The sequence below is a fragment of the Patiria miniata genome, unplaced genomic scaffold (genome assembly GCF_015706575.1).
Source record: "Patiria miniata isolate m_02_andy unplaced genomic scaffold, ASM1570657v1 HiC_scaffold_6, whole genome shotgun sequence".
NCBI classification, from domain to species: domain Eukaryota; kingdom Metazoa; phylum Echinodermata; class Asteroidea; order Valvatida; family Asterinidae; genus Patiria; species Patiria miniata.
This window is the reverse complement of record NW_024037073.1, coordinates 19,479,019-19,500,954: the sequence shown is the minus strand read 5'-3', so window position 1 is coordinate 19,500,954 and position 21,936 is coordinate 19,479,019. Positions and strand designations below refer to the sequence as shown.

The following is a 21,936-nucleotide window of genomic DNA, read 5'->3' as shown; positions in this document are numbered from 1 at the left end:
AAGGACTGCACCCAGAACTTCACTTCCTCGTGCAGAAATCTCTCAAAAAAGTAACCCTGACTGATCTAAATCTCTTTAAAGTTTGGGAACAATGTTTTTTAGGGCCTCGGACCATTCATTCTTTTTGCTCAGAGTCAGACCGACAATTTTTTGATAAGTTAGTGTTTTTTATGCGATCAACCGCATGCAGTAACGTTATTTGGGGGGGGGGGGGGGCTCGACCATTTTCTAAACGGGGTGGTTATCTTTTTTTCCGTATGCACCAGCCATATCGTTATATATCACTGTTGCACACTGATGTAAGGTTCATATCACGACTCCACATTGGTGATTTCCAATTTCTTTCTTTACCCAGAATGACCACAGCCTGTCAGAAGAAGTGCATAGCTGCGTCCTACGGAGAGGGGGACTTATCAAAAGGGGAATCCGTCTGCCTGGATCGCTGCGTGGCCAAGTATCTGGAGGTGCACGACAACCTGGGGAAGAAACTGACCGAGAAATCCATGCAGGACCAGCAGCTGGGTTTACAGCAGCAGCAGCAGCAGCAAGCCGGCGAAAAGAAGAGCTAGTGACATCGGACTGGCTGTTAGTCGTTGTTTTAATTGCAAGGTGTTTTTGTCTGGAGTCCAGATACATGCAGCTGCCGGTTCCTGGGTCAGCTTGCTGGCGTGAGAGAAAACTGGAACTCTACCGGTGAAGTGTCGGAACAGGTTTCCACCATGTGGAGCAACTTGTTTTTGAACGCAGCGTTACTGAAGCAGAATTGTTTGTCAACTTTTCTTAGAGACACGGAAACTGTCAATGGCTATCTTGATTACATTTTTAACTGCGCGGAAGTCTACAAAACTGGTTGAGGCATGTGATAAAAAATGTTGATAATAAAATAGGCTGGTGCTTATGTTGTGTTATATGGTCAACACATTTATGAACACAGGTACCAAGATGGCTGTCATTTTGTTTGATTACTCCTGCTATTTGAAGAGTCACAGACAGTCAAAATGTCCATCCACCTCCCCTGCTATACTTTTAACACAGGCTAGTCACCAGCAGTCAGATCATATGCCAAGCAAGCGCTGTGACTAGTCAAACAGGGACAACAGACAAAGCAGGCAGGTTGTAGTCACAGCTGGTTTATCACTCACCCGAACCCGGAGTCAAAGTATAGCTGTACCAAGTAATACTTAAACAGTCCCAGCCAGTCAATCTGCATATGTAATATATGCCTAACCAAAACGACGAAGTGTGTCAACTTTCATGGAACAAAACCAGCACACTTGTTTTCCGTACGATTACTCAAGGAATACCTGTTGTATTGAATTGAAATGTCGTTTATTTATTAGTCGTCAAATATAAAACAAGTCTGTTGAATCTCGAGAACAATAAAAATATTATAACCACAACAATATATACATGTAGTGTGTCAAGCGCGAAAAATACAAGCCAACTACACATTTTCTTTCAAAAGAGGGGCATGATGGACAAACTGTTTCATCTTACAAAATAAACTGCACAACTTCATCAATTTTCGCATTGCATGCAATTTTTTATTCCATCGATCATATTAAAAAATGTCAGTAAAACCAACAGTACCTTTTAAAGTATCCATTTCTGTTCCTGACTTTGTCAGCATGGTCAGTGCTCAAAGTTAATCATAAATTTGTCAGACAAGCCTTTTAATCAATAATTTATGCAAAAGAATTTTGATCCTTGAATAAATAAGACATAATACATGGGCATGGGCGTCGCCAGGATTTTTTCTAGAGGGGGGCAAAACAAATTTTGGCCAAAAAATGGTTGTTTTTCTCAACACATTCTCGATTTATCAGTTTTAGAGGGGGGCAGGGACATTTTGGCCCCCCCCCCACCTCATTAAATTTACACCACTTTGTCTTAGCGCCTCTTTTCTTTTTTTTTTTTTCTTTTTTTTTTTTTTTTCTTCTTTTTTTTGTTTTTTTTTGCTTTTTCAGGGGGGGGGGCAAGTGCCCCCTTGCCCCCCCCTGCGACGCCCATGTACATGGGTCTTTGCAAACGTTGTCTATAAATACATGTTCAGACTTTCAAAGTCAACAATAGCTTCAGTTGTTCACTTTCAGTTAAATATTGAAGGCAAGCAGTAAGAACATGATTTCACTTTTTAACTTTCCGAGCCTTCTTCAAAATACACCTGTTTTTTTGGAGGATTTTTGGAAGATCCTAGACCTGTACTAGACCTTTATCATGCAGCCACCATTTCAGTCATGTTCCCTGTATCAAATAACAGTACTGAATGATGATATTTTTGTGCAAAAAGGAACCAGACTACTCTTCCTTTCAGCCTCGTTTTGGTTACGTTGCTTTGAATGGGAAAAAATCAAGATGGCCGCAACATGATGATGGTCTATATACTTGGCCATGTTTACAGGTCTAAGGAAGAGCCGAGCTGCTGTTACTTTTGGGGTGAAATTGGGGAATTAAGAAAAACAAATCCACAAAATAATCGGTAGAGGGTTTGAGGGTTGCTGATGACCCCAAGCAATTAAGCAGCTAGTTGAATATGCCTAAAAGCATACCCATTTCTTTGTTCTAAATAAACTTTCATAGCGAAGAACACCTTTACGGTAAAACCTCAGGAATTCCAGATGTCAAAAAGGCATTCTTTGAAAATCAGGAAAAACCTCACCCCTGTACTTTTTAAATGGGGCTTAAATTGAGGTATAAAAATGAGCCACAAAGAGCATATGCAGTTCTTAAAGAAAGCTGTCTTGTGAAAATATCTAGGGAGATTATACTTCGCTTTGTACAATGGCTTTAAACAGTTCAATAGTATGGCTGCGTCCATATTACATGGCTATGGCTCGTAGTTACACTTGTGTCTATGGAAAGTGGATCCAGCCCCTTCCACATAGCCACAGCCAAAACATTCAGATGCTGTCTAGGGCTTTACAAAATCTGATCCTCCACCACAGCAAACAATCTGGACGATTCACAATGCAGTGCGCCACCAAGAGTTCGCCATGGAGAGTCCATTTTTCTAGTTTACGGTTGACAAAACAGGGCCCATTTGAATGAGTGTCAGTAGACAACTTGAACTAATTTGTTATATGGATTGGGGCATAGCATTCTGCTGCCTCACAAAAAAACACCACATTGATAAAAAGAAAAAGGGGAAAATAGATACTCGAAGCACACCTTTACGAAACTACTGACTGGACAAACGAACAATTTCAAATGTCCCGCGCTGTGAATTTGTCGACAATCTCCCACAATGCACTGGGAAAAATGAGCTCTTCGTGGCAAACTCTTGGTGGCGCACTGCATTGTGAATCGCCCGAATTACATGTATACAGGGTGGTCCCAAAAAATGGAACGGCATACTTCCACTACCTTGAGACTCAAACCACCTGTATCAATTGATGGAAAATCCTTTGAGAAAAATTACAATACCAAAATTTCCGATTCAGTCCAGTAGTTTTTGCTGCAGAGCCTATTTTGTGAAGGATACTTCTTTCATGTGGGTATTATTAGATAACAATCCCTCTGTCAATTACAATGTACATGCAAGTCAAATTCCCGGTGGGGTTTAGTAATTCATCAGGACAAAAATGACCCTACCTTGCTTCACAAAATAGGATCTTGGTTTCATTTGTCTTCTATAAAGATTCTACATGCGTTGGTATATGTGGTTTGGGAGTATGAGGTTCTTGGTTTTATGTTTGACCACCCTGTATATGGACTCTGGGCTCAAGTACCCCCAACAGAGGGACATTCGAAAACATTGACGACAACGTCAAAACGCTCGCGCGAAGACATTCTAAGGTGGTGCACATTTAAAATAAATGTAGTCATGCGCACTTTACGTAATACACACGCGAAGCTTACGGGATGTGTTGTCCCCACTGGGGATCTCAAAAGTGATCACAAAGAGCCATTTATTGCTCACACACACAGCCCATATCACATAAACATGTTCATGTACAGTATGTACATGTACAGTATAATATAGAAGAAGAAAATACATTCATACAGCACATGAAGCACCAACAAAAAGTATACTAAGTATTCTTACAATATAAGCACTTAAAGCAGCAGAAAAAAACAACTATATACCGATATTTAATATGAAATAAATATTTCAATATATATTTCTACTTGACGAAACCTTTGCACTACCCCACCACCATTACCATTTCTAATGAAATATTTTTTGTTTGCCTTGTTAGTATTTCATACTTTCCCTTAGAAATTTTAAGGAATACAAGCTATATCAAACTTTAAGTGAGTACTTTAAGGAAACAAATAGGAACATAAACATGTAATTATATTACTTGAATAAGTACTTGAATAAGTACTTGAATAAAGTACTCAGAGAACAGACTTTCAAACCTTAAATTTTTTTTTATATATTCCAATCCTCAAAATCTTTCAAACTCCACCAGATTTTGTAGGATGTTGCACCATGCAGGTTTTAGGAAGGAAAAGCCTGTTTAACCCTAACTCCCTAGCATGATTTACTAGGAACCATACCCATCCTGGCAAATTCCAACACCATATGGGAAACTGCACACACATATTTCTGACTTTGTTTCTGGAGGTGTGCCAACCCAATGTAAAAGACTGTCAGTTTAGGGGCACTGTACCCATCCTGACAGATTCCAACAAAACATGCTATTGGGGTTGGAAGGGTTGAGTTCTGTTTAATGAATGGAAATACATATGTGCTTAGCTGATATTAAACAAGTACAGTCGAGTCTCGTTATAACAAACTAGTTCGGACCTAGCCAAATTGTTTGTTATATCAGAATTTTGTATTAAGAGGAACATCAGTCCCATTCATTGTGCACATAAATGCACAGTCGGGACCAAGGCTTTATCTTTGTTATAACCAGAATTTTGTATTAACAGAGTTTGTACTAACGAGAGTCGACTGTACATTTAAAACCCGCTAGGGTCCTGGACGCGCATAATGGCCCGAGCCGAAGGCCAAGCACATATTTATTCCGGTAATATTTGTGTCGGTTACTTTGTTACTTGTTAAATTTGAGTCATCAAAATATCTCGGTGAAATTTGAGGCTTTCTTTTACAAGACACAAGATCAAGGTTTAAGAAAAAAGAAGCCAAAACTTATTGGCTAACAAAGTAACAATCCCCCACCTCTTTGTTAATTACTAACACGATAGAGAGAACAATCCAAATTTTGTCAATCACTCAAATCTTGATTCACTACTCATGGCCATTGGCTTTTTAAGCATTAACTGGAACGCTTCATGCCCCCCCCCCCCTTTCCGAGAATCTCAGACTTCAAGTTAGTCACCCCATGCAGCCAACCCACTTTCGAAAATCCTGGAGCAGATACTCAGTGTTCTCCAACTTTGAAAATTAAAGGTTGGTGCGCCGTCAAAAAGCGGAGGGGGGGGGCACTATAATTATGTTAGGGGCCTTATTTGCAGATGAACATGCAATTTATGCACGGATAACAGCTTTTAGGCCGTTTCTAACACAGTAACTATTAAGTAGAATATTGGCTCAGCATCATCTCTTTTTAACTCATCAGTGACCAGGGACTCTCGAGGCAGTTTGGCCTTGAGACTTTTGATCCGATGGATTGCTACAATGGGCAGGCTTCTCAGTTTGACGAGTGTTGCATGTTACTGCTTTTGGCAGAGTTTCTGGCCAAATATACCCTGGCGGCCTAAGGGTAGTCCCACTTGTTTGTCTTTTTTTATTATTTTTTTCCTTTTTTTTAAGCATGGCGGACAACTTTTTAAGCTTGGCGGCAACTTTTGAAGCTTGGCGGGTGCCTCAGGGTGCCCCAGAAAGCTTGGCGGGGCACCATGCAGGTTATATTTACAGGTTGGAGAACACTGAATACTGCATTTACATGTACATTAAGTTTACCATCTACCATTTGATGAACTAATAATACATTTGTAAATCAGTGGTTCAAGTAATCACACAGAAAACTTTTTTAGGAAGTTCTGTTCGTCAATCGTCTGGTTCCGCCCATCAGCGGCGCGTTTTCTTCGGCGGAGTCGTTGGGGGCCTGATCAGGGTGATTGTTGCTCAGAAAGGTGCGGTCGTAGGCGTTGTTGTCCAATTCAAACTGGGAGGGGGTGTTTGGCGTACAGCCCCTGGGGCCCCAGTAGATCAGAGCATTCAGGAAGGCTTGTAAGGGATTCATAATTGCCTGCCATTTATTGGGGAAAAAGAAAAAATGATGTCATTTAGGGCTATGATTATGTTTCATTTTGTAAAGTTTAAAACTTGCATTTGAGTCACTATAACATCGATTCCCAGTCTTGAGTCACCCATTCTGAGTCCTGCAGGTCCAGTCTGAGTCACAAAGGTCGAGATAAAGTCTGAGTCACGAGTCACCTTTAAGTACTGTATATTGGTAGGTTCTGCCTGGCAAGGCACCAGCGATCATCTGGTACCAAACACTATCAAGCTTGCATTTACGCAAGTATCAAGTGTGGATGCTGGGGTACATTTCAAAACAGGGAAGTTATAAGGCGATTCAGACAGCAAATAACTCTTCTTTGTAAATTGAAATACATGTACGTTAAAATGAGGATCACTCCAGTGAAAACTCTGAGTGAAACCACGACCTAAATGATGGAATGAAGTGTCTTGTCCCTACAAGTACTTGCGGCCAGATCAAATGGATTTCAAGTTGGATGGAGTACCGTTGCGCGGGCCGCCATGTCCCCCAAGTTCGTAATTATAGCCAGATCAACATAAACGAGTATTTTTCAAACTTTTATCAGTAGGCAACATAAAGTCGTACTCCTGTGATGTGTCCATTGTTGCCATGATTTTGATTTCATCAGTGTTCTTCGTTTTTTTTTTTTTGTCGGCACAACTGAAGTAAAATGTGCATAATTATAGTGATATTCTTTAATGCTCTGCAATTGTTTGATGTAATAACTTCCAAAAAGAAATACCTCAAAACAAAGATAAAGGCACAAATAAAGGCGAACCTTAAAGATATAGTCCATCATTTGTAATTTGTGCATTTTATTCGTTTGAAGCAACGAAAGTGCTCAAAATCTAAACAAGGGTGCTGAACGACTAACCTGATGAAGTTTCAGCTCAGCTTCAGCTGTATATTCCGAGAAAAACAGCATTCTAGGATCTCAATTTCAAATCAAATGTTGCTAAATCATGTTTTGAATTGGGCCTGAATTCAGCGTCCGAGACGCGTTCTCTCTGCATGAGCCGATTGCAGCTACGCGATGTCGCGCACCGATCCGACGAATTATAGCAACCGCGCGTGCGTGTGCATCGTGCCAATGCTTGAGCGCGCTTCGCCGAATAACAAAACGAACTACTAATTTAAGTTTCCTACGGTGCGTCTTAAGAAGCACCGTTGGAAAGGCCTTCTTTCGTTGATTACTTCAAAATGACAGCTTGCCAGAAAGAATAATTTCACAGGGAGTTAATAGTCCCCTTACTATCTTTCAACCAAGTATGTTTTTCAACAATAATTACGCCAGTTACTTTTCGGATAGCTGCTTATGATGGACTATAGCTTTAATGTGCTTCTCATACCAATGGCGGCATGTTTCAATGCATTGATTTCCAAAATCAGTATTTTGGAAACAAGCCAGCTGCACACGCTGTGTATGTACAGTACTTTTAACCCTAACCCCTTGGGTGTATTTACTAGAAAGTATCCCGAATCTTCCAAAATCCATCAATTTCGCCAAGCAAACAAATTGCTGGTGGCCAGTGAGTCCACCAGAATCCACCAGTTAGCCGGGAGTACATCTGTTGAGATCCTGAATCCATCAAAATCCCCCAACTGATCCATATGGAGGTATCCTAAATCCATCAAAATCCTGCAGTACCGCTAGGCTTCATGTCCTGAATCCATCAAAATCCCCCAACTTTTTCAATGTGGAGGTATCCTGAATCCGCCAAAATCCCCCAAACAGGGGTGTGGATTTTGATGGATTCAGGTACGTTAGGGTTAATAGATTGGTTTCTTCTGCATCGCACTGACTACATCGCTTGCTCGGGAAAGGATCGGTTTTCAAAATAAATTATGTTGTTGAAAAAAGAAGTGAAATGTGGTAATTTTGGTCGTGTCGTGAGTCCAAGTCCAAGTCATTTGTCATCATGAGTCATCAGTCCGAGTCCGAGTCACTGAAAATGGGACTGGAGTTGGACTCGAGTCCCAACAATGACTCATGAGTCACACAAGTCTGTTGAAAATACAATGCCTCACAGATTTCGCCTGTGAAATGCAACTTTCCAACTTAATGGTTGATTTCCTACATTTTCCTGCAGTAAATCATGGTTTTTCATTGTTTATATGCAGTTTTTTATTTGTCATGTACAAACGTTTTGTAGGAAACATTCATGTTAAGTGGGCCGTTAAAAACAAATAGGAAATAGAAAAGAATAGTAAAACTGCCGTGTCCTTGCCAAATGCTAAAATGAACTGATTGGCAACATCAGCAAGCAGATATAGGTATCCCACAAAGTTCAGATAGTCTCGGGAATGATTTATATGCTTGCTGGGTAGGGGTAATAATTAATGTACTCACCATAGCAACCCAGATGACTGCAGTGAAGGTTGAATATGTATGCCAATTGGTTTGACCGATTGCCAGGCTATGTAGAAGAATGCAACCGTTGATGACATTTGGTAACCAGCTGAAAATGAAAAACCACCAAAAAAATTAACAACGGCGTAAATCCATGGAGTTTATTAGCAAATTTTTCCTGCTGAGCAAAGATCAGCTGAGACCACTTCTCAAAAGAGATTATTCTACATGGCGTTACACCATGCAAATTTTCAAATCTAATGTAGGTAATGGATGTGGAAATCCTGAGCCGAAGGCGAGGACAGTTAAATGTCAGCGACCATGCCCCTAGTCGGTTTTAAACATACTTGTTTAATACAGGGGAGTCAGGTTGGCGTAGCGGTACTTTCCTCGCCTTCCACTGCTGTGACCCGGGTTCAAATCCCGCCTGGGCCAATATGTGGTTTGAGTTTTCAGTCCCTGCCTGATTCCGTGGGTTTCCCCAGAATATTCTTCTTCTGGGCTTTCCCTCCCACCTCTAAAACTGTGACTCTTCTCGTTGTCTTCTCTCCACAGGTTGCTTTTGAGGAATCCTTGGTTTCATTACCAGAAATGATTAATAATAATAATACCGGCCAAGCATATATTCCCATTCATAAATACCTTTCGGTCAAAAAGTCAAAGCAGGTCAAAATTATAAATTTTGAACGATTTTTGTTAAACAATTTTACTTCATACTTTGTGAAACACCCCTCTAGCTAAGTTTATGGTGTAAGCCTGGCATGCGCACCAGCAGTACCCAGAAAACTCCTGATATGGCTTATACTGCGTAATGGGGCGCAGAATGCAGCGGTGCCGATGCAGTGTGAATTTAGGACTCTATGGAATGCGCACTCATTGGTGTTTAAACCCAGTCGGTGTTTTATCAACCGTTTATAACCACCTACGTGACTGGCTCTCCACCAATAGAAATGGGTAAACTGTCAACTGTGAATTGATATTTATGGACATCTGTCACTCTTGTTTTGTATGTTTGTTTGTTCGTTTGTTTGTTTGACATCACAAGTGACATGGTCTTTATTAAGCAAAGGTTAAAGACCAACAGCGTACATTTTTTATTTTATTACCTTTTTTTAAAATGTGTCATTTCATCGATCTAATTCAAACCTACCACAGGGTGAAGACGAGGACAAAGCGAAAGAATTTCCGCTGAACCTGGCTCTGGATCGCACGTTCCCTGTCCGTGAACATGTTACCTCGCATCAGCAAAGGACCGACTAAAAACAAGAACGATGGAAACATGAAAAGTACTTATTTTAATGCTTTGCCAAAGCTTCCAACTTGTGACGAAGAGAAAGTTGAGAGACATCATTTTGGGATAGCTATTAATTATTAATTTCATAATTACGATCTTTACTTCCATGATTTGTAGTCCATTAGGCCAAAAAAAGGTCTCCCGTTTCTGGTATGAAGATTGCCCCTAAAGTGGTGCAGTGACGCAGGGCCCCCCCCCCCAACTTTTTTTTTTCATGTTGTTGCAGATGATGCTTTGAGCCCATTAAAAATCTAAAAAAATATCCTTCCGAGTGGAGCTTGAGGTGATTGAGAATTCTGCACCTACTTATGATCTCGACTGATACGAATATTCTTAAGGAAATTGGGATTGACAGGACAAAAATCAGAGAAAACGGTAACGTTAGATCGTACAGCAACATCGACATCGTGCATGTGCTGCCAGGCTGGTCATTAGTCTCAATAGTCTGCTTCCTTACATATTGTGCTAATTAAAAAGCGTTTACACGTTCCAGATACACGACCATTGCTCCCTCAGTATGGCTTCCAGACGTACAATTACAATATTGCAACACCCTCTGCAAATGGTGCCAGACTAAATTTAGTGCAAAACATATGGGAGCCCAGAGAGGCCAAATAAAGCTTATACTTGATCGTAACCCCATCTAAAAAAACACATTCAAATTGTGCAGCAGCAGGAATCCAATCAACCCAGTGAGTTTGGCAGTTTTGAGACATCATCCTACATTGAGACATCATCTTACATTGCATTTCTGCGCAGACCTGCACCCGATTTCATCAAACTCTTCGTAACTTACGATGCATCGCAGCGCTGCGACGCATCGTATCCCTACGACGCGTCGCAGCTGCGACGCATCCTGCGATCCATTTCACGAAACACGTCGTAAGTGCGACGCGTCGTATGTGTATTTATAGCACAACTCGGTGACTGTTTTATGTATTTAGTCAGCGTACAGTAAATAGTTGTCTGATATTCAACAATGAGTCGTCGGATCTCAGCTCGAAATTTGTTAAAACGTAAAACAAAATGGCGGTCGTGCGATGCAATTTTGAAGGAAAACAAGCTCTCAGTGTACTGTGTAGCTACTTTGAAATTTCAACTCTAATATTCCGGTCTAATTCATAATTATTCAATGAATTTTCCATTTACAACTTTACACACATTGCCTCGGTGTTATAATCTCGTTAATGTAATTTTTTTGCATAAAACTGGCTTAGAAATGACTCTTCTTATTTTGCGATGGCCACTAGACACGTCTTAACTTGCGACGTGTTTTAAGCCGTTGTCAAGGAACTTACGACGCGTTCAACACATTGCAACTTTTGTGAAATGGAAGATACGACGCGTCGCGAGTTGCGACGTGTTACAAGTTGTAACTCGAGTTGCGACGCGTCGCAGCGCTTCGTGAAATCGGGTGCAGAAACCAGAGCCTTTTTTTGGCCTTAGCCAATATATCTAATAATTACCTTTCTTAGCAGAGAACAGGTACATGACAGGGTTGAAGACCAGCACAATCAGCATGGGTATGTAGGACATCAGGTAATGTGGCAACAGGCTCTGCCAGCTCTTAAAGGCTGGGTCACACTGGAAGCTACAAACAAACAAAATACAGAAAATCAAAAAGTGCTTGGACGGAGTTACCAATCACAGTCAGTTTCAAGCTATCACACGCAGGATGATGCAAATTCAGTCTTAAATTTGTTTGGATTAATGCAGTAAAAGACAGTGTTGTACAAAATGTAGTCAAGTCTATTACAAGTCAATAGCAAGTTTTGCCCTTCACTGACGTACATGTGTATTAAACACTGCAAACTCAGTGTGTTACTCGGGAGGGAGTCGAACCCACAATCGCCTGCGCTTAAGTGCAGACATCTTACCACTTGACCACTGAGCGTGCGGGATCAGTTGGCTGATTCAAATCTGATGTTCACTACATGGGATTCCGCGATCATTCAAATAATTTCTTCAGTTTGTTGACTTGCTTCAATCTCACTCACTGGATGTCAGCCATCTTCCAAATTTGGTAGCCAGTAGTACATATATAGTTACTGATGTCGACCCGCGAGCTGGATATAGACCTTTTGGGGACAAACACTGGGGGCGCACTGTATTGTAAATCGCTTCTATTATGATTCACATGTCATGTGTCCTCTGGCAAGCACCTTTTTTTCTGATTGCTTCACATGGCATAACAATTCACCTTTCTGGGATACTGAATTGTTAAAAACTGTTGAATAACTTGCAGAAAGTGATTTAACAATACAAAAAGCATTTGCTCACTCATTTGGGGATGACTGGTACATAGCAATCAGTCCAGCGGACACCATGATGGCTGGGACGAGCCAGGCCAACACCAGGTAGACACGAAACATTTTCCTGAATGATAGTTAAAAATTAAGAAAAAATAATATTTTATACTTATTAATTACTGAACAGGACAAGTAATCTTGCTGTGTAATGTTTTGTAAACATTTGAAAATTCCTTATGTTGAACTACTGTTCGAGAAATGGTTACTCACATTTTCAACTCCTGGGTTTTCCTAAAACAGAAAGAGCGTGCAGTCCAGTGTGTGTTCTGAATATGCTATTATACTGAAGTATAAATGTGAGGGGTTCTGGCGGCATATGACGGAACTGGGTATACATGTAGTAGGCGGTAGCCGAGAAAAATGGCAAGAAAGCGAATGGGGTTATTTTTTTCTGAATTTACGATTTATTGATATTTGTAATCACGTTGCAGAAAATTGCAGTCAGGCAAGATGGCGTCAGTCCATCATCCCCAACTGTACTTCCTTTGCCGGTGAAGGGGTGCTTATGAACCGAGCGGATAGTGGTGTTCCACTGTATATCAACTCAAGCATTCCAACAGTGTCTGGCTATCCTCATATGAAATGGTCATCTTGAATTGGATTAACCCTAACCGCCCTGAATCCTCCAAAATCCTTTTTGCAAATTGGAGGAATTTGCAGGATTGCGGTTACATGGCAAAAGTGGGTTGCTGATTTCGGAGTACGCACTGCGTCAAGGTCTTGGGCCGGACCTTGTGTTGTTTATGCTCAGCCATGCATAAATTTAGTCCTTGATTATACTTGACATCCTCCGCACTGCTCCAGGATGTCACTGCCTCTGCCTCAGCCTTTTGACAGTCATAGCCGGAGGATTTTGCAGGATTCAGGCAGTGGTCACCCCTCCATGGACCATAATCAAGAAATAACGGAGGAATTTGCAGGATTGAGGCTATATGCTATTTTTCCATGAGGTCAATTGGAGGATTTTGCAGGATTGAGGCTACATCCTAGCAAAAAGGCCTAGAGAGTTAGGGTTAATAATTGAATTTCTTGCTGTCAGACCCTTACCTGTTGTTTCCTCTCAGCATCAGGTGAACGTCAAGTGCGTAGAAGAAAGTCCAAAAGTATGTGGCTACGTAAAAGTACTGTATCCATGCCTTTAAAACAAGAAGAAATAGAAATTGTTGCAAAAAAGAGTATGGCACAGTCACTTTTCCCAAGGTGAAGGGGGGGGGGTTGGATTTACCAGAGAAAAATGACAATTTTCTTACCACGGAATCTAAAAGGCTGGATTTTTTTGGGGGGGGAGGGGGCTGGCTACCATGCAATAGTCGGTGGGCGCTGCTTCTGATGGAGCATGTGTATGTTCACAGCTGTTTTTATCGTTGACTTTATATGTACAAACTTTTCACCCAAGCGGCTTCATGGGCACAACGCCTACTTTGAGCACTATCAACTCGAGAGCAACACATACATTAACGCTTTGCACTTTCTTATTTTCTGTTCTTCCTTTCTTTTCATGTTTGAATTTTGCCTCTGAACCTCCTAATTTTTTAGATGGTCATCAGATGATCAGAGTGTTTTTTTCATCCTGGCAATCATTGATATCTCGTTCTCTTATTGTTGGAATAGCATATTGGTAAAGAATCATTTTGGTAATATATTCAAGCAAATTTTTTCTTTATAGTATGGGATAAATTCTTTAATTTTTTTTAATGAGTTTTTCTTACTGTAGTCACAATACAAATCCATCGCAGCGAGGCACTTTCACTGATATCAACTGTAATGGATCCCACATCGGCTAAACCACAGATGGCTATGATTAACACACCTAAGAGAAGATTTTAAAAGAAAAAAAAAAGATTCTTAAAGACTTTTAGATGTGTTATTTGATATGATTGTGATTTATGAGGTTCACTGATAAGGGTGTGGGTATACTGCACTGTGTGCTTTGCATTGACCCTAACCCCCTGGTAGTTTCTCAGGACTACCCTGCTAAATCAAACAGAGTCCAACGGTAGTCTCCTGCTCAATCCACTGTGCCTCATTGCATGTCTGCTGAATCCAACGGAGTCCAACTTGGTGTTACAATGTGATTCAGTTGCCTGCTGAATCTAACACATTGCAATCAGAAATGTACACCAGGGGTTTATAGCTCAATCCAACAGGCTCAATCGGGTACATGATGTAGTTGAATCCTGTTGGACTCAGTAGGGTATTAAGGGGTAATAATTAATTAATATTTGATTACTTGCGAGAGACGTCTTTGCAAGTACAGTGTACATGTACTTGAGTTAAAAAAAGTCACTACTTGCCCAGCACAACTCTGTAAGTGGTTAAGCTTTGGCCTCAACCAAGTGTTTTTTTAGTACTGTTGGTCAGTGAATTTGAAAATTTGGGGCAATTAGTTCTTTTTTAAAAAGTTTTCCGTCACATGTCAGTTCGTCGGTCGCACCACGAACCGGCGTATCTCGATTTTTCGCCAAATTGAGTTTTTGTCATTAACGTTATTATTTCATCAAAGTGCTCATTCTCAGAAAGTTTTATTCCGATCGGAGTTCTAATTAACTAAGAACGCTAATTAGATTGTGCGGCGTATCTCTAAAAAATGAAAAATGCTGCACCACGAAGTGGCGTATCCCGATACGCCGCTTTACACGCTAATTCCCATAGTGCTATGACGTCACAAAGCAGCGTCGACATGAAAAATTGGAATTAAGCGTTTCACGAACCGACGTATCTCCGTATCTGGCACACGGCCACTATTACGCGCGTTGTATAACATAGGAAAAACATGATAAAAATCTGTTTCACGAAGTGACGAATAACTTTGGAGCAGAATTTCTCAAAAACTGAGCAACTCAGATGCACACGGATTGCATACAATAAAGTTCAATCTATAATTTACCAGCAAAAACGAAACAGCTTGAATTCTTACACAGAGAGTATATGGAATGAACCTACAAAATAATGACCAACTTTAAATCGGTTTTTCTCGACACTCAAAAAAATGCGATACGTCGGTTCGTGGTGCAACCGACGAGTTATTCCACCGGTACTTCATAACCAATAGGGCCTACTCCCCTGCCTTTACACTAGTCTATGTAATAGACCACGGCGAAGCCATTTAAGTAAATTCGCTGATTAATTATGCAAGACAACCGCCTCTTGACCTCTAGACTTTGATCAATCAGCAGGCGCCTTCTATATCAGGTTTTCGGTCATTCACCCGTTGTCGCGTCATAGACATGGATAAAATAACTTAGATACAGTAACAAAGGCTGTGATCACGCGCTCTGTATTATGTTACGCGATAAGTGCCCGGCCGTTTTGTTGTATTCCAAAACATTGCAATTGAATTTACTAATCAAAGGTTTAGTCCTGATTTGGGAATGAAGTGACTTAGTAAAGTCAACTCCAATTGGCTGAGGCACAGGATCGCATAAATCTGCATGCTTAGATATATCAGAAGCTATACGGAGACTGGTTTCCGTGGATAACAGGCGACACTCCAACAACTTTTACATGTGCATACAAACCAATCTGGGGCAATTTTATTGAGAAAAATGTCCACATTCCCAGGCTGTAAGCCATTGACCAATGCACTCACCGAGACATGCCAGCACGTCAGCCACAGACAACCAGGTCAGGATCTTTTTCTGTCTCTCCACGGCACGGAAGGACCGCCGCTGCCTTTGCACGTAGAGGTACGACTTCTTAGGGAGGAGGATGTAGACTGCGCCCAGGATGCTCAGACAGGAGGACAGGATGGCACAGATGTTGAAGGTGAGGAGGAACGTCACCTTCTCGTCGTCTTGGTGCACGGCCTTTCCCGTTCTGGGTGAAACCGTGGCAGGGACACTCAGGTTGCGGACCAGGCAGCACACCAGGTCAAGGGTCGGGGTCGCCATGATGATTAAGAGCAAAAAGAGCAAATGCAGCGTGCCAAGTTTTGGTGCAGCCTTGTGGTGTAAGGGTTACTGTTTTGCGGGTACACGCTTTTAGACATTCATGGCTGACAAATAACTTGCCCCGAACTGTTCCGAGGATTTCATGATAGGCCTATGCCTTGCAGATCCAAAACTTGACAGTCTACATGTAGATCTTTGTCGTGTCGTGAAACTGCCAACAGAAGAACTGAATCTAGCAATATGCAAACCCTTTCATTTGTACATGGGACTGCCTTGCAATTCCAAAGTGACGTGTGCAATATTTATATCACACAACCCTGACAATGCGGAAATGCAATATAATTATGCCGAGGAGGAAACTGGTCAGAACCTATAATCACATTGCAACTTGGCAACCGTACTTCATCAGACTTTACTTCCTGGATTGCTGAATTTGAGCAATTACCTTGCCCGCTGTCAACAAGATCATTTCACTTTCACTTCCTGGTTACGAAAAACTGCCCAACAAAACTCAGAAGTCCGTCCGAGGCTTTCAGTATGCTTGAAAAATTGGAAGAAACTCAAATTCATTTCAAAGTTTATTTTAAGCGGTGATTTTCCAAACCTGGAAAAACCCAAACCTTTCACTTCCTGGTTACGAAAAACTTCCCAACAAAACTCAGAAGTCAGTCCGAGGCTTTCAGTATGCTTGAAAAATTGGAAGAAAGTGGTGATTTTCCAAACCAGGAAAAAACCCAAACCTTTCACCTCCTGGTTACGAAAAATTTCCCAAACACAGCGGTTTTCTGGTTTATGGACTTGTTCCCAACTCAGATTAGTCAGTTTGCGGCTGGCAGTATGCTTGAAAAATTGGAAGAACCCAAATCCATTTCACCGTTTATTTTTAGCAGTGATTTTCCAAGCCCGTAAATTCGTAGAAAGCCTTTATCATTCTCCCATTGTTATCACAGCCGCCGGGTTATCAACTTCAAGCATGTGACTCTGTTTTCAGAACATGCAGTAAAGAACACTATCTGAAAAACAAGGTCAACAAAACATATTATTAGAGTTACTTTAATTTCTTTGAAGTAGTTCCAAAGTTCAGTTCTATTTTTTTTTTGGTCATATAATATTTTGAAAACAAATACTCAAAACAGTTTGTATTGACATCATGATCATGGTAGAATTTAACACAGAACCATAAAAATAAAACATTAAAACACAGAAGAAAACATTAAAACTTTTTTTTAGAGAAATCTTTGAGCCTGCTATGATAAACAGGGGCAAACTTCTTGATATTTGCTGGGTAAAATAAGGTTTATTACAGCAAAAAGGTCCAACATGCAACAGCGAGTCAGGTTGGCATAGCGGTACTTTCCTCGCCTTCCACAGCTGTGACCCAGGTTCGAATCCTGCCTGGGCCAATATGTGGCTTGGGTTTTCAGTCCCTAACTGACTCTGAACAGGTCCTTGACATTTGTAGACAAATATTTTGTTTACTCAAGTACTGATAACATTATAACCAAATGGACAAATCAACATCTATAGGCAGTGTTCAAATCTGATATTGGTATCTTTATTGCCACTATAAAAGGGACTTCATTTGTCAACTATATATAAGATCCTGAAGCATGCCTGTCTGCCAGATTTGATTTACGATGGTCAAAAATGCGGTCAAGTTTTTTGTAACCTGTCAAGGACACCTTAGACTCTCTGACACAGCATCACCATTATGACTTATGGTAATCCTTATCTTTAGGACACCTCTATTTTTTATGAGTTCTGTTCAAAACTGACTTTTGCAGATGACTGTCCAGTACCAAAGTGATTTTGCAGGCTAAAGCAGTCTTTTTTCTTCATAAACTCAAGTTTGAAAGCACTTTTAAAGAAAATGTGACTTTCCTACTTTTTTTGGCAGTCAGACGTGCATGTTGTAGTTCTCACAACACGAGTGAAAGCCCAACATAATGATAGCTCGATGCTGATTGGCTGCTAAAAAAAATAAATAAGATGTTTACTTTTTATCAGCCAATCAGCAACGAGCTTTCATTGCATCAAGCTTTTCACGTTTGCCATCTTGGTTTTTGAGTCTGTTTTCTGGTTCTCACCGTCGTCTTTTGCCCCTTGATTTCCCTCATAAATCAAAGCCCTGCCCTCTTTCCACAAAAGTAAAACTGCTGATATTCAAGAAGGTGTCACTGCCAATTGTTCAGATGTGTCAAGAAATATCAGAATGTCAATTTTGAGTGTCATTTAGTCAACTGTTTTGGTGTGTCTTTCCCTATAGGAACAGGGTCCTAAAAGTAAGGATTACCTGACTTATGATGCTTAATCCCTCCAAAATAGCTTATCAACAAGAAATTAAAACTTGTCTGTTTTATTTGATTATTGATTTCTTTTTTGGTGCAATATTAGGGCTGTCCATTTTCAAATAATTAATATTAGTTATTCGAAACTGCACTTGACCGAATATTCGAACATTCAAAACTTGCCGATCGAGTTTTACACAAGCCAGCTGCAGCTGCCTTCCTGGCTGGTCAAAAGTTGCATACAAAGCACGCTGGTTTAAATTTGCATGCTGCAATGGATATATAGAATGCTGGGGCTTAATTACTTCTGAAAATTAAACCAACAAAACACATCAACTCAATTCTAAAACTAATTTGGGGGATATGCCCCATCCCCAAAAGCACAGAGACCAGAAAGAATGTTGCAACCTGACGTCATTTTTTTCTTCATTATATCATCTAAATAAAGGTCATTGCAAAAACATTAAAAAAAGACATGAATCTCGGACGGAGAAACATTTCCAAGTTTGTTAGAAATACTTTAAAGATGGGAAAGAATGCTGCAACCTGACTCTGCTTTTTCCTTCATATAGCATCTTAATGAAGGTCAGTAATTGCAAAAATGAGGATAAGACATGAATCTGAGACTGAGAAACATTTCCAATTTGTTACTTGAACATTTGAACATTTTCTTGACTCTCCATTTTGTACACGAAGTAGGGTCAGGTTGCAATATTCTTTCCAAAAAATGCATTTGAATATCTCCTTAGACTATGTAGTACTGTACACAATCAAAGAAGTGGCATCAGGATGCAACGTTTTTTCTAGCCCCATAAATGTGGCCTATTTACTGGACTGCCTCCGTAAACATAGGCCACACGTCCACATGTACAAAAATCGTGTCGAATTTGCCAAATTTTGATTTTCACATTTAGGCTTAGTTTGTAGGATTTTTTTGCTTTAGAAGCATACTCACCCGCTTTATAGGCTAGTCAGAAAGTGCTGCCTTTTTCAGATGTCTAATTTTTGTGAAATTTCATGTTGAAATTTTGATACGCAAACGTGTAAAAATGAATCTGGAAATTTCACGAAAAATATACATCTGAAAAAGGCAGCACTTTCTGATTAGCCTATAAAGTGGGTGAGTATGCTTCTAAAGCAAAAAAATCCTACAAACTAAGCCTAAATGTGAAAATCAAAATTTGGCAAAGTCAACACGATTTTTGTACATGTGGACGTTTGGCCTATGTTTACGGAGGCAGTCCAGTAAATATGCCACATTTATGGGGCTACGTTTTTTCCTACTTCTCGAATTACATGTAGAAGGCTTGACAGAGAGTTTCCTTCTAATTCTAGATGTAGTTTTTTCCATTTTCTTTTCAAGATAACACAGGCCTACATACAAGTATTTTCAAAGACTAACCACCATTGAGGTATAATCTAACAAAGGTGGTAATCAGATCAGAATATCGTAGGCAAATAAAGGCTTGGGTCTGTGTCACTTTCAGTTTCAGTAGCCTATTTCACCACAAGTAAAACTTAAAAGTAAAACCACAATCATGACCTTTTTTCTTTTACAAAGTTAACACACACACAAATATCATTTATGATTTACCTTCACTCGAAGCTGTGTCCAGGGCCCTAGGAAAACACCAATGTTCGTCAAATGTCCCTATCTACTCAATCCATGATCCACCCAACAAGTTTTTCGAACATTTTACTTGACTTCGCTTTGTGTTTGATGAGTGTGAGTTTGTGGTGCATGCAGCTGGCTGATCAGCAGCACTGTGGTACTGTGATGTTACTTGTTATTGTTAGTATTTAGCTCACATGACAAGTACCGCGCCTGTACGTCTTGACACTTAATCGCTTGAGGGCGCCCTTCAGAAAGTTTATATTTCAGAATCAGTATTGGCTCGTCGTCCCTGTTATGTTTTAATCCGTCTTTTGTGAAGACAAACGGGGCAAAAAAACCTTGACCTTTTGGATGTACAAAAAAAATGGGACTTTCCATTTTGAATGCCGATGAACCAGGGAGGGCACTATTGCAGTGTTGTATACATTAGTCCACGGGTCAGGACCCCAAAATCCACCAATTGTTGTTTCACCCGAGCTGGCAAAATGTTTCCATTGCTGTAAACTAGTTTATATACCTTGATATGATAGCCTTGTCAATGTGATAGCTTATTATTGATTATCACACCTTGAATGTCCAGACCCCATCTTTTTAACGTTATCCATATGGGCATCAGGGGGCGGGGCCACAGCCACCCACCCCCACAATGCAACATTTTATAATTACTCCTGTACGAACATCTGAAGTTTGTATTTTGATATGATAGCCTTTTTCAACGTGGTAGCTTATTATTGAGTATCAACCCTAGAACGTCCAGACCATGTACCAAGATCCTATAGGCGCTACATGATCTTTGGTCCAGACCTTTTTTTCAACGTTAACCCTTTCGGCATCAGAGGGCGGGGCCACAACCCCCCTTCGCCCCACAATTACTGCTGGATCTAACAAAGATCTGCTTAATCATCCAGAATTAGCCTACACTAAACATAAAAAACAATTTACTCACATATAAATGTTATACGATTTTCTCTTTGAAAAGCAAAAAGAAATAAAACGTTAAAAAAATATTTTAAAAATTATAAAATTTTCTTTAAAAAAAAATGAGTAGGTTAATTTTCATTTTTTTTTTTAAATTGGCCGAGTGTCTAGCCTAGCTTCCATTGAGTTACATTACTTTGTAGTCGTACACGTCAGGGAATCTCAACGCTAGGAACATGACTGCCTATCCCCGCTAAAGTATTCAAGGGTTTGTTTAAAGTGATTGAAGCATGTTCAAAACAAAATCTGCTATATTTTTTAAATAGGATCACCGATTTTACAGAATTCTGCTAACAATCTGGTACAAATTTCCTTATGCTCTATAGATTTTCTGCTGGATTAGCTTTTTTTCAAGCAGTCTGTCAAGTCTAGCCGAAAATCGGTTAAAACGTTATTTGTGCGGTACAAAATAATGTACACCATTTTCGTCTGCTCATTTTTTTTTAACCAGACTCCCTCGTCCAATCAATTTGGCTAGACTGACATGAAGACGTCACCAACATACTTCTGACCAATGAGAAACAGGCCACGCGAGCACGCGTGCTACGTCACTTACGGATACTTTCTGGAACGCCCTCCCGTCTTATAATAATAGGGCATTTTTCCCCGAAACTGATGCTACTTTATCTGGAATGTGGAGAAATACACACTGAGTACTTTGGCCCAAGGCAGCGCAAAGACCAGTACGGAGCAACAGCCAGCGATATAAAACATGACACTTTTCACCTCCATATCATTACGCCACGGAAAATTACCGAGAACGGGGCCGGGTCAACGGACACTGTACTGTACTGGCGCAGGCAGCTCGCAATGTCTTCCCGCTATTTTTGGTCAGTCACCAAAAATTGCCTCAAATTTCACAAGCACAACTCGATACTTTAACCTCCGAGTCTGCCGTCCAGCTTCAAGCCTCCAACGCGGAAACTTGTACATCATACCCTGGAGTCTTCATAGGCGCAAAAAACATCATATTTGGACGCTTGGAATCTTGCAAATCGACCAGAAAACCGGCCTCATGTACGGGGTCACTGCA

General features: G+C 40.5%; 1 protein-coding gene across 1 annotated transcript; it reads right to left on the bottom strand.

Moving 5' to 3' along the window:
• Window positions 1-3,850: 3,850 nt before the first annotated feature.
• Window positions 3,851-20,114, bottom strand: LOC119743032 (G-protein coupled receptor 143-like). Its single transcript, XM_038219350.1, has 9 exons — window positions 19,905-20,114; window positions 15,722-17,035; window positions 13,842-13,942; window positions 13,180-13,268; window positions 12,104-12,199; window positions 11,290-11,414; window positions 9,680-9,785; window positions 8,530-8,638; window positions 3,851-6,164 (listed from the first exon to the last, which is right to left on the bottom strand). Exons 2-9 carry the CDS (start codon window positions 16,020-16,022, stop codon window positions 5,946-5,948), a joined length of 1,146 nt encoding a protein of 381 aa, XP_038075278.1. The 5' UTR covers window positions 16,023-17,035; window positions 19,905-20,114; the 3' UTR covers window positions 3,851-5,945.
• Window positions 20,115-21,936: the final 1,822 nt, after the last annotated feature.